The sequence below is a fragment of the Phaenicophaeus curvirostris genome, unplaced genomic scaffold (genome assembly GCF_032191515.1).
Source record: "Phaenicophaeus curvirostris isolate KB17595 unplaced genomic scaffold, BPBGC_Pcur_1.0 scaffold_75, whole genome shotgun sequence".
In the NCBI taxonomy this organism is placed as follows: domain Eukaryota; kingdom Metazoa; phylum Chordata; class Aves; order Cuculiformes; family Cuculidae; genus Phaenicophaeus; species Phaenicophaeus curvirostris.
The window spans coordinates 599,275-612,330 of NW_027206697.1; the positions used below are offsets into that span (position 1 = coordinate 599,275).

General features: G+C 64.5%; 1 protein-coding gene across 6 annotated transcripts in view; it reads left to right on the forward strand.

Moving 5' to 3' along the window:
- PLEC (plectin) overlaps positions 1 to 13,056 on the forward strand; it is an 84,911-nt gene that overhangs the window by 11,917 nt on the left and 59,938 nt on the right. For 2 of the 6 annotated variants that reach the window (XM_069882045.1, XM_069882047.1), the window contains exon 1: positions 9,965 to 12,263. The exons of 3 other annotated variants lie outside the window; for them this stretch is intronic. In XM_069882045.1, the coding sequence (XP_069738146.1) occupies positions 10,682 to 12,263 (1,582 nt within the window). In that variant the 5' untranslated portion in view covers positions 9,965 to 10,681. Of the gene's footprint in view, positions 1 to 9,964; positions 12,264 to 13,056 lie in introns of those variants that run through there. One more of the 6 variants, XM_069882046.1, reaches the window with a different exon arrangement.

Consider the following 13,056-nt stretch of genomic DNA (forward strand, 5'->3'; position numbering starts at 1 on the left):
GGGGCAGGGACCTAGGGGACAGGGCTCTGTCTATGGGGCAGGGCCCTAGGGGACAGGGATCTGTCTATGGGGCAGGGCCCTAGGGGACAGGGCTCTATCTATGGGGCAGGGCCCTAGGGGACAGGGATCTGTCTATGGGGCAGGGCCCTAGGGGACAGGGATCTGTCTATGGGGCAGGGCCCTAGGGGACAGGGCTCTGTCTATGGGGCAGGGACCTAGGGGACAGGGCTCTATCTATGGGACAGGGCCCTAGGGGACAGGGCTCTGTCTATGGGGCAGGGCCCTATCTATGGGGCAGGGCTCTATCTATGGGGCAGGGCCCTAGGGGACAGGGCTCTGTCTATGGGGCAGGGCTCTATCTATGGGGCAGGGACCTAGGGGACAGGGCTCTGTCTATGGGGCAGGGCCCTATCTATGGGGCAGGGCTCTATCTATGGGGCAGGGACCTAGGGGACAGGGCTCTGTCTATGGGGCAGGGCTCTGTCTATGGGGCAGGGCCCCAGGGGTCAGGGCTCTAGGGGACAGGGCTCTATGGGGCAGGGCTCTATGGGGCAGGGCCCTAGGGGACAGGGCTCTATGGGGCAGGGCCCAGTGGGGCAGAGCAGCTATGGGGCAGGGTGCTATGGGGCAGGGCCACAGCAGGACCCACACCGGGGAGCTGGGGCTGTGACCCCTGGGCAGCACTTGGGGGGCAGGGATGGTGTGTGGGGGGCACTGGGGAAACTGGGAGCACTGGGAGTGCTGGTCGTACTGGGAGCACTGGGGAAACTGGGGGCACTGGGGACAGTGGCCTTTGGGGACATTGGTGGCCAGGCTGGACTGTGGCTGCAGTGGCCACCATGGGGCTGGCCGTGGCCAGTGGCCACAGTGGGGCTGACCATGGCCACAGTGGGGCTAGCAGTGGCCACCATGGGGCTGGCCGTGGCCAGTGGCCACAGTGGGGCTGACAGTGGCCACAGTGGGGCTAGCAGTGGCCACAGTGGGGCTGACCATGGCCGCAGTGGGGCTAGCAGTGGCCACCATGGGGCTGGCCCTGGCTAGTGGCCACAGTGGGGCTGACCATGGCTGCAGTGGGGCTAGCAGTGGCCACCATGGGGCTGGCCATGGCCAGTGGCCACAGTGGGGCTGACCATGGCCGCAGTGGGGCTATCAGTGGCCACCATGGGGCTGGCCGTGGCCAGTGGCCACCCTGGGGCTGACAGTAGCCACAGTGGGGCTAGCAGTGGCCACCATGGGGCTGGCCATGGCCAGTAGCCGCTATGGGGCTGACAGTAGCCACAGTGGGGCTAGCAGTGGCCACAGTGGGGCTGACCATGGCCGCAGTGGGGCTATCAGTGGCCACCATGGGGCTGGCCGTGGCCAGTGGCCACCCTGGGGCTGACAGTAGCCGCTGTGGGGCTGGCTGTGGCTGGTGGCCAGTGGCTGCAGTGGCCGCAGTGGCCGCAGTGGCCGCAGTGGCTGCAGTGGCCGCAGGGGGCCTGTCCGTGGCCGGTGGCCAGTGGCCGCGGTGGCCGGTTCCCGGCAGGCCCTGGCACGCGGCGCTGGCACCCGCGGCACCGCCCGCGCCGCAGTGGGGGGCCACTTTGGGGGTCCCAGTTTAGGGAGTCCCAGTCTGGGGGATTCCCAGTTTGGGGGTTCCCAGTTTGGGGGATCCCAGTTCTGGGGGCCCCAGTTCAGGGTTCCTACTTCTTGGGGTCTCAGTTTGGGGGTTCCCAGTTTAGGAGGTCCCAGTGTGGGGGATCCCAGTTCAGGGTTCCCAGTTTGGGGGTTCCCAGTTTTGGGGAATCCCAGTTTGGGGGTTCCCTGTTTAGGGGATCCCAGTTCTCAGGGTCCCAGTTCAGGGTTCCTAGTTCTTGGGGTCCCAGTTTGGGGGGCTCCCAGTTCAGGGGTCCCAGTTCAGGGGTCCCAGTTTGGGGGATCCCAGTTCAGTGTTCTCAGTGCAGGGTTCCCAGTTTGGGGGTTCCCAGTTTAGGGCATCCCAGTTTGGGGGTTCACAGTTTGGGGATTTCCAGTTTTAGGGGTTCCCAGTTTGGGGGATCCCAGTTCTCAGGGTCCCAGTTCTAGGCGACTCCCAGTTCTGGGGGTCCCAGTTTAGGGGTTCCAGTTTGGGGGGGTCCCAGTTTGTGGGCCCCAGCTCTGTGGTCCCACTTCTCAGGATCCCAGTTTGGGGGGTTCCCAGTTTGGAAGATCCCAGTTTGGGGCGTCCCACTTCTCGGGGTCCCAGTTTGGGGCGTCCCGGTTCTGGGATCCCAGTTTGGGGGGGTCCCAGTTCAGGGGTCCCAGTTCTGGGATCTCAGTTTGGGGGGATCCCAGTTCTTGCAGGCTGGTCTGTACTGGGGGGGCTGGTCTGTACTGGGGGGGCTGTACTGTACTAGGGGGGCTGTGCTGGGGGGGGGGACTGGTCTGTACTGGGGGGGCTGTTCTGTACTGGGGGGACTGGTCTGTACTGGGGGGGCTGTACTTGGGGGGGCTGTACTGGGGGGGCTGGTCTGTACTGGGGGGGCTGTACTGTACTAGGGGGGCTGTGCTGGGGGGGGGGACTGGTCTGTACTGGGGGGGCTGTTCTGTACTGGGGGGACTGGTCTGTACTGGGGGGGCTGTACTTGGGGGGGCTGTACTGGGGGACTGGTCTGTACTGGGGGGGCTGTTCTGTACTGGGGGGGCTGTTCTGTACTGGGGGGACTTGTCGGTGCTGAATGGGGGGGTTGGGAAGGGGGGTTGGTTGGATGGGGGGGTGGGAAGGGGGGGGGCTCTGCAGGGGGGGGGTCGGTGCCAAGGGGGGGGGTTGGAAGTTGGGGGGGGGGGGTTGGATGGGGGGGGTTGGGAAGGTGGGGGGGGCTCTGCAGGGGGAGTGGTTGGAAAGGGGGGGTGGTTAGTGGGATTGGGGGGGGTGGGAAGGGGGGGTGCTCTGCAGGGGGGGGGTCGGTGCCAAGGGGGGGGTGGTTGGAAGTTGGGGGGGGGGGGTTGGATGGGGGGGGTTGGGAAGGTGGGGGGGGCTCTGCAGGGGGAGTGGTTGGAAGGGGGGGGGGTTAGTGGGATTGGGGGGGGTGGGAAGGGGGGGGGCTCTGCAGGGGGGGGGTCGGTGCCAAAGGGCGGGGCCGGGGGGGGCGGGGCGGGCGCTGCAGGAGCTGCAGCAGCTGCAGTTGCAGCATGGAGGGGGCGCGCTGCATCCACCACGAGATCCTCAGCCTCAAAGGTGGGGGGGGGGGGTACAGGGGTTTGGGGGGGCCAGGGGGGACCTGGGGGTGCAGGGGATGCAAGGGTGTGGGGGGAGTCCAGAGGGGTTTTGGGGGGGTGCAGGGGATGGGGGTCTGCAGGGGATGGGGGGGATGCAGGGGATGCAAGGGGGGATGTGGGGGGGGGGGTCCTAGAGGAGTTTGGGGGTGCAGGGGGGTTGCGGGGCATATGGGACCCCTGGGGGGTGCAGGGGGTGCAGGGAATGCAAGGATGGGGTGAGGTTCTAGAGGAGTTCGGGGGTCCATTGGAGTTTAGGGGTGCGGGGGGGGGTGTGGAGGATGCAGGACGCTTGGGGGATGCAGGGGGTGCAGGGGAGTTTGGGGGTGCAGAGGGTGCAAGGGGGGTCCAGAGGAGTTTAGGGTTGCGGGGGGGGTGGGATCTGAAGGATGCGGGACCTTTCGGGGGTGCAGGGGACACAAGTGTGTGGGGGGTCCAGAGGAGTTTGGGGGTGCTGGGAGAGTCCGGGGGTGCCAGGGTGTGGGGGGTCCAGAGGCGTTTGGGGTGCAAGGGGGAGCTGAGGGTGCAGGGAATGCAGGGGATGCAAGGATGGGGGCAGTCTAGAGGAATTTGGGGGTTCAGGGTGGGTCTGGGGGTGTAGGAGATGCAGGGGATGCATGGGGGGGGTCCAGAGGAGTTTGGGGGTGCAGGGGATGGGGGGGATGCGGGGGATGCAGAGGATGCAAGAGTGTGGGGGGGGGGTTCAGAGGAGTTTGAGAGTACGGGGGGGGGTCCAGAGGAATTTGGGGGTGCAGGGAGGGTCTGTGGTTGCAGGACCTCCAGGGGATGCAGTGGGGAGGGGTCTAGAGGAATTTGGGGGTGCAGGGAGGGTCTGCGGATGCAGGACCCTAAGGGGACGCAGGGGATACAAGGGTGGGGAGGGTCTAGAGGAGTTTGGGATGCAGGGGGGGTGCGGGGCAGTTTGGGGGCATGGAGCCCCCCCACATCCCGGGTCCCCGAGCCCGTGGGTGGTGGCAAGTGTGGGGGGGCTCCTGGTGGCCACATCTGGGGGGGCTGTGGCCGCAGTGCGGGCGGGAGGGGGGTCACCTGTGTTGGTGGGTGGGGGGGCTGTGCCGGCAGCCCCCAGCGTCCCCCAGTACCCCTGGCCCCTCTCAGTGTCCCCTGAATCCCTCTAGTGTCCCCCAGTTCCCTGCTGGACCCCTCATTCCCAGTATCCCCTGAGCATCCCTCAGCATCCCCCAGTATCCCCATTACCCTCAGCATCCCCCCCAGTCTCCCCCAGTCTCCCCAGCACCTCCTATTCCCTGTATCTCCCAGTATCCCCAACATCCCCCTGCACTCCCCATTCCCAGTAACCCCAGTGTCCTCCAGCACCTCCAGTATCCCCAGTATCCCCTCGCAGGCCCCATTCCCAGCATTTGCCAGTATCCCCCAGCATCCTCTGGCATCCCCCAGTATCCCCCAGCACCCCCAGTATCCCCCAGCACCCCCAGCATCCCCAGCACCTCCAGTATTCCCAGTATCCCCAGTATCCCCCAGCACCCCCAGTATCCCCCAGCACCCCCTGCACTCTGCATTCCCAGTATCTCCAGCACCCCCAGTATCCCCAGCACCCCCAGTATCCCCTTTCAGGCCTCATTCCCAGCATTTCCCAGCATCTCCCAGTATCCCCAGCATCCCCCAGTATCCCCAGCACCTCCTATTCCCAGTATCTCCCAGTATCCCCCAGCACCCCCTGTGTCCCCCAGTGCCCCCTAGTATGCTCGAGTATCCCCAGCACCCCAGTATCCCCAGCACCCCCAGTGCCCCCCAGTATCTCCCACTATCCCCCAGTTCCCCCCAGTGCCCCCCAGTATCCGCGAGCATCCTCTTGCAGGCCTCATTCCCAGCATTTCCCAGTATCTCCCAGCATCCTCTGGCATCTCCCAGTACCCCCAGTATCCCCCAGTATCCCCCAGCACCCCTCATGCCCAGCATCCTCCAGCACCTCCAGTATCCCCCAGTATCCCCAGTGCCCCCCAGTACCCCCAGCACCCCCTCCCCCCGCGGTGGCCGCGTGCCCGGTGCCGCAGAGCCGGGGCGCTGGCGCGGCACTAACGGGATCCGGACGGCACCGGTCACGCCAACCGCCGCGCTGGCACCTCCCGAGGCCTGGAACACGGATCGGGGCACCCCGGCAAAGATCGTGGGACTTGGGGACCCCAGTGAGCGTTGTGGCATTTGGGGACGCGGCGAAGATCATGGCACTCGGGGACCCTGGCGAGGGTCGTGGCACTTGGGGGACCCCGGCAAAGATTGTGGTATTTGGGGACCCCGGCGAGGGTTGTGGCACTCGGGGTCCCCAGTGAGTGTTTTGGCACTTGGGGACACCACAAAGATCGTGGCACTCGGGGACCCTGGCAAAAACTGTGGCACTCGGGGACACGGCAAAGATTGTGGCACTCGGGGACCCTGGTGAGGGTTGTGGCACATGGGGACCCCAATGAGGATTGTGGCATTTTGGGACCCCAATGAGGATTGTGGAATTTGGGGACCCCAGTGAGGGTTGTGGCACTTGGGGACCCTGGTGAGGGTTGTGGCACTCGGAGGCCCCAGCAAAAATCATGGTGCACAGGGACCCTGGTGAAGGTCGTGACACTTGGGGACCCCAGTGAGGGTTGTGGCACATGGGGACCCGGCAAAGATTGTGGCACTTGGGGACCCCAGTAAAGATTGTGGCACCTGGGGACCCTGGCAAAAATTGTGGCACTCGGGGACCCGGCAAAGATCGTGGCACTTGGGGTTCCCAGCAAAGATTCTGACACTTGGGGACCCTGGTGAGGGCTGTGGAATTTGGGGACCCCAATGAGGGTTGTGGCACTTGGGGACCCCGGTGAGGGTTGTGGCTTTTGGGGACCTCTACAAAGATTGTGGCACTTGGGGACCCCGGTGAGGGTCGTGGCACTTGGGGACCCCGGTGAGGGTTGTGGCTTTTGGGGACCTCTACAAAGATTGTGGCACTTGGGGACCCCGGTGAGGGTCGTGGAATTTGGGGACCCCAGTGAGGGTTGTGGCACTTGGGGACCCCGGTGAGGGTTGTGGCACTTGGGGACCCCAGTGAGGATTGTAGCATTCGGGGACCCCAGTGAGGGTTGTGGAATTCGGGGACCCCAGTGAGGGTCGTGGCACTTGGGGACCCCAGTGAGGATTGTAGCATTCGGGGACCCCAGTGAGGGTTGTGGAATTCGGGGACCCCAGTGAGGGTCGTGGCACTTGGGGTCCCCAGCAAAGATTGTGACACTTGGGGACCCCGGTAAGGGTTGTGGCACTTGGGGACCCTGGTGAGGGTTGTGGCACTCGGAGGCCCCAGCAAAAATCATGGTGCACAGGGACCCTGGTGAAGGTCGTGACACTTGGGGACCCCAGTGAGGGTTGTGGCACATGGGGACCCAGCAAAGATTGTGGCACTCAGGGACCCCAGTGAGGGTTGTGGCACTCGGGGACCCGGCAAAGATCGTGGCACTTGGGGTTCCCAGCAAAGATTCTGACACTTGGGGACCCCGGTGAGGGCTGTGGAATTTGGGGACCCCAATGAGGGTTGTGGCACTTGGGGACCCCGGTGAGGGTTGTGGCTTTTGGGGACCTCTACAAAGATTGTGGCACTTGGGGACCCCGGTGAGGGTCGTGGAATTTGGGGACCCTGGTGAGGGTTGTGGCACATGGGGACCCCAGTGAGGATTGTAGCATTTGGGGACCCCAGTGAGGGTTGTGGAATTCGGGGACCCCAGTGAGGGTCGTGGCACTTGGGGTCCCCAGCAAAGATTGTGACACTTGGGGACCCTGGTGAGGGTTGCGGCACTTGGGGAACACGGCAAAGATTGTGGCTCTTGGGGTCCCCGGTGAGGGTCGTGGCACTTGGGGTCCCCGGCAAAGATCGTGGCACTTGGGGCCCCCAGTGAGGGTTGTGGCACATGGGGACCCCAATGAGGATTGTGGCATTTGGGGACCCTGGTGAGGGTTGCGGCACTTGGGGACCCCAACAAAGATCGTGGCACTTGGGGACCCCGACGAGGGTCGTGGCACTCGGGGACCTCGGGCCCTGCTCCCCCGGGTCCCCCTGTCCCCTCCTGTCCCCTCTCCTGTCCCCACGTCCCCCCTCACGTGTCCCTCCTGTCCCCCTGCGTCCCCCTGCTCACAGCCCCCAATGTCCCCCTGTGTCCCCCACTTGTGTCCCCAATGTAGCCCATGTCCCCGCAATGTCCCCCATGTCTCCCCCCACTAGTGTCCCCCCATGTCCCCCCAATGTCCCCAATGTTCCCATGTTCCCCACTTGTCCCCCCAGTGTCCCCCAATGTCCCCTCCGTGTCCCCCACATGCCCCCCAATGTCCCTCCATGTCCCTCCAGTGTCCCCCAATGTTCCCTCATGTCCCCCTCGTGTTCCCCCATGTGCCCCCCACGTCTCCCCAATGTCCCCCCAATGTCCCTCACTTGTGTCCCATTCAGTGTCCCCCTAATATCCCCCAATGTCCCTACAGTGTCCCCCAATGTCCACTTGTGTCCCCCTGTGTCCCCCCCGTGTCCCCATCATGTCCTCCAATGTCCCCCTCTTGTGTTCCCCCGATGTCCCCCAATGTCCCCTCCATGTCCCTGTGTCCCCCCAATGTCTCCCTGCCTCTGTCCCACTTGTGTCCCCTCAATGTCCCCCTATATCCCCCCCATGTCCCCTCAATGTCCCCCAATGTCCCCCTATATCCCCCCCATGTCCCCTCAATGTCCCCCAATGTCCCCCTATATCCCCCCCATGTCCCCTCAATGTCCCCCAATATCCCACCACGTCCCCCTCTGTCCCCCAATATCCCCCCATGTCTCCCCCATGTCCCCCAATGTCCCATCATGTCCCCCTCATGTCCACCTCATGTCCCCCTATGTACCCCAATATCCCTCCATGTCCCCCCATGTCCCCCAATGTCCCTGCAGTGTCCCCCAATGTCCCCCTCGTGTCCCCCAGTGTCTCCCTGCCTCTGTCCCACTTGTGTCCCCCCAAAGTCCCTCCATGTCCCCCCAATGTCCCTGCTCATGTCCCCCTCATGTCCCCCTCATGTCCCCCCATGTCCCCCCATGTCCCCAATGTCTCCCAATGTTCCCCCATGTCCCCCTCATGTCCCCCAATGTCCCCCCATGTCCCCCTCATGTCCCCCTCATGTCCCCCAATGTTCCCCCATGTCCCCCTCATGTCCCCCAATGTTCCTCCATGTCCCCCATGTCCCCCCAATGTCCCCCCAATGTCCCCCCATGTCCCCCCATGTCCCCCCAACGTCCCCCCATGTCCCCCCATGTCCCCCCATGTCCCCCCATGTCCCCAATGTCTCCCCATGTCCCCCCAATGTCCCCCCAACGTCCCCCTGTGTCCCCCAATGTCCCCCCCATGTCCCCCCATGTCCCCCAATGTCCCCCCAGTGTCCCCCTGTGTCCCTTCATGTCCCCCAATGTCCCCCCAACGTCCCCCTGTGTCCCCCCCATGTCCCCCTCATGTCCCCCTCATGTCCCCCAATGTCCCCCAATGTCCCCCTCATGTCCCCCAACGTCCCCCAACGTCCCCCAACGTCCCCCAATGTCCCCCCCATGTCCCCCATGTCCCCCCATGTCCCCCATGTCCCCCAATGTCCCCCCAGTGTCCCCCTGTATCCCTTCATGTCCCCCAATGTCCCCCCAACGTCCCCCTGTGTCCCCCCAATGTCCCCCTGTGTCCCCCCCAACATCCCCCCATGTCCCCCCATGTCCCCCTCATGTCCCCCAATGTCCCCCCAACGTCCCCCAATGTCCCCCTCATGTCCCCAATGTCCCCCCAACGTCCCCCTGTGTCCCCCAATGTCCCCCCCGTGTCCCTCTAATGTCCCCCATCTCCCCCCCCTCCCCTCCCCCCCCCTCCGGGCGGTGTCTCGGTGACTCACAGCCCAGACCGGCCCCCCCTTCCCCCCCCCCCCCCGGGCGGAGCCGCCACCGCCCGCGGACACAGACCGGGCTCTACAGGGCTCTACTGGTCCGTACTGGGCTCTACTGGTCCGTACTGGGCTGTATTGGGCTGTACTGGTCCATACTGGGCTGTACTGGTCCATACTGGGCTGCACTGGACCGAGCTGTGCTGAGCTCTACTGGGCTCTGCTGGGCTGGACAGGTCCGTACTGGTCCATACTGGGCTGAGCTCGACTGGACTGGGTGGCGCTGGACGGCAGCGCTGGATCCTACTGGGCTCTGCTGAGCTGGACTGGACCGTACTGGGCTGTGCCAGGCTGGACCCCACTGGGTGGTACTGAGTGGTGCTGGACGGCTGTGCTGGATCCTACTGGACCGTACTGGGCTGTACTGGGCTGTACTGGACCATACTGGGCTGTACTGGGCTGTACTGGACCGTACTGGGCTGTACTGGGCTGTACTGGACCACGCCGGGCTGTGCCGTGCCCCGCCAGGCCATACTGGGCTGTACTGGACCGTACTGGGCTGTGCCAAGCAGTGGCTGGTGCTGTGCCGGCATCGTCCCGTGTGCCGAGCGTGTCGGAACCGAGACGTCCCCGTCACCGCCGGCACCGAGCAGGCGTCACCCGCGTGCCAAGCCCCAACCGAGACGAGACGTTTCCGTGCGCCGCGGAGAGCCGAGACGGAGCAGACGTGATCCCGTGTGCCGTGCCGAGCCGTGACCGAGCTGAGACGTTGCCACACGCCGCAGTGAGCCAGAACCGGACAGACGTGCTCCCCTGTGCCGCGGACAAGCCGAGACGTTGCCGTGTGCCGTGGTGAGCTGGAAGCGGACAGACGTGATCCCGTGTGCCGCGTCGTGCCGTGGCTGAGCCGAGACGTTCCCGGTGCTGTGGTGAGCCGGAACCGGACAGACGTGATCCCGTGTGCCACGTGCCGAGCCATAACCGAGCCGAGCCATCCCGGTGTGCCCTGGTGAGCAGGAACCAGGTAGACGTGGTCCCGTGTGCCGTGTGCCAAGCCGTAACTGAGAAGAGACATTCCCGTGTGCCGCGGTGAGCTGTAACCACACCGAGCCATCCTGGTGTGCCGCGGTGAGCCGTGACGGAGCAGACGTGATCCCGTGTGCCACACGCCAAGCCATAACCAAGCCGAGCCATCCCGGTGTGCCGCGGTGAGCCGTGACGGAGCAGCCGTGTGCCGTGTGCCGAGCCATAACCAAGCCGAGCCATCCCGGTGTGCCGTGGTGAGCCGTAACCGAGCAGATAGAATCCCCTGTGCCGTGTGCCAAGCCATAACCAAGCCGAGCCATCCCGGTGTGCCGCGGTGAGCCGTGACGGAGCAGCCGTGTGCCGTGTGCCGAGCCATAACCAAGCCAAGCCGTCCTGGTGCACCGCGGTGAGCCGTAACCGAGCAGATAGAATCCCCTGTGCCGCGTGCCAAGCCATAACCGAGCTGAGCCCGCGCGGTGCGCCGTGTCGAGCCACAACCGAGCCGTGATCCCGTTGCCGGCGGCGAGCGTGGTGGGCAGCGATGGTGGCGGGTATGCTGATGCCGCGGGAGCACCTGCGCGCCATCCTGGCGCTGCTGCTGCGCGACGGCGTGCTGGTGGCCGAGCAGGATGCGCGGCCGCGGCGGCGGCACCCGGCGCTGCCCGGCGTGCCCAACGTGGCCGTGCTGCGCGCCATGGCCTCGCTGCGCTCCCGCGGCCTCGTGCGCCGAACCTTCGCCTGGCGCCACTGCTACTGGTTCCTGAGCGACGCCGGCGCCCGCGAGCTGCGCCGCATCCTGCGCCTGCCGCCCGGCGTCGTGCCGCGAACCCACTGCAGGCACCGCGACGGCAACACCGGCTCCGGTGAACTGCAGCACATCATCGACGCCCCAGCCAGTAAGGCAGCGGCCACCATCCATACTGGGACCAGTAAGGCACCAGTTACCGTAATGGATGCTGGGACCAGTAAGCCACAAGTCACCGTCACCAATACTGGGACCAGTAAGCCACGAGTCACCGTAAAGGATACTGGGACCAGTAAGCCGCGAGTCACCAATGATACTGGGACCAGCAAGCCACGAGGCACTGATGATACTGGGACCAGTAAGCCACGAGGCACCAATGATACTGGGACCAGTAGGGCACAAGTCACTGTTGCCACCAATACTGGGACCAGTAAGGCACAAGTCACTGTCACCAATGATTCTGGGACCAGTAGGGCACAAGTCACTGTTGCCACCAATACTGGGACCAGTAAGGCACAATCTGCTACCATCACTGGTACTGGGACCAGTAGAGCACGAGTTACCATCATGGATACTGGTCCCAGTAAGCCACAAGGCACCATCACTGATTCCGGGACCAGTAAGCCGCAAGTCGCTGACACCACCAATACTGGGACCAGTAAGTCACAAGCCAGCATCGTCGCCATCGCTGCTGGGACCAGTAAGGCACAGCCCACCAACAGTACTGGGACCAGTAAGCCACAAGGCACCGATGATACTGGGACCAGTAAGCCAGAAGTCACCATCACCAATACTGGTCCCAGTAAGCCACAAGCCACCACTATCATGGATACTGGGACCAGTAAACCACCAGCCACCATCACTGATACTGGGACCAGTAAGGCGCAAGCCACTGTCACCAATACTGGTCCCAGTAAGGCGCAGCCCACCACGATCACTGGTACTGGGACCAGTAAGGCACAGCCCATCACCGATACTGGAACCAGTAAGACACAAGCCATCATCACCACCAATACTGGGACCAGTAAGGCACAGCCCATCACCGATACTGGAACCAGTAAGGCACAAGCCATCATCACCACCAATACTGGGACCAGTAAGACACAGCCCATCACTGATACTGGAACCAGTAAGGCACAAGCCATCATTGCCACCAGTACTGGGACCAGTAAGGCACAGCCCATCACTGATACTGGGACCAGTAAGGCACAAGCCATCATCGCCACGAATACTGGGACCAGTAAGGCACAGCCCATCACTGGTACTGGGACCAGTAAGGCACAAGCCATCATTGCCACCAGTACTGGGACCAGTAAGGCACAGCCCATCACCGATACTGGGACCAGTAAGTCCCTCCCTGGCACCAGCAGCGCGGCCGGTAAGACGTGCCCCAGCACCCCCCCTGCCCCGATACTGGGACCACCAGTGCTCCCAGTACCGGGACTGGTGCTGGTGGGGGGGGGCTGGTTTGGGGAGGAGGCAATGTATGTGTTGGGGGGTCCTTGTTGTTATGGGGGGGTCTGTGACTTTGGGGGTCCCCCCATTGAGCTGGGGGGGTATATGGGGGCGGGGGGGGTCTGTGAATTTGAGGGGGGCTGTGGGGGGGTCCCCATTGTGCTGGGGGGGGGGTCTGTGCTGTATGACGGGGGGGGTCTGTGACTTTGGGGGTCCCCCCATTGTGTTTTGGGGGGCGTCTGTGCTGTATGAGGGGATGTCTGTGACTTTGGGGGTTCCCCTGTTGAGCTGGGGGGGTGTCTGTGACTCTGGGAGGGCTGGAGGGGGGGTCCCCATTGAGCTAGAGGGGGGTCTGTGACTCTAGGGGGGCTGTGGGGGGGGTCTCTTTGTGCTGGGGAGGTATGAGGAGGGGTCTGTGACTTTGGAGGGGTCCCCCCATTGAGCTGGGGGGGTCTCTGTGAGTTTGGGGGGGCTGTGGGGGGGTCCCCTCATTGTGCTCGGGGGGGGTCTATGCTGTGTGAGGGGGGGGATCCGTGACTTTGGGGGTCCCCATTGTGCTGGGGGGGGCTTCTTAGGGGGTGCCCGCATGGCTGGGACGGACAGACAGATGGACAGCGGCAGCTGGGGGTGGGGAGGGGGTTCGGGGGGGGTGGATGAGGGGGGGACACGCGATCCCGACACCCGAGATCGGTGACAGCTGGGGCTGGGCCCCCCCC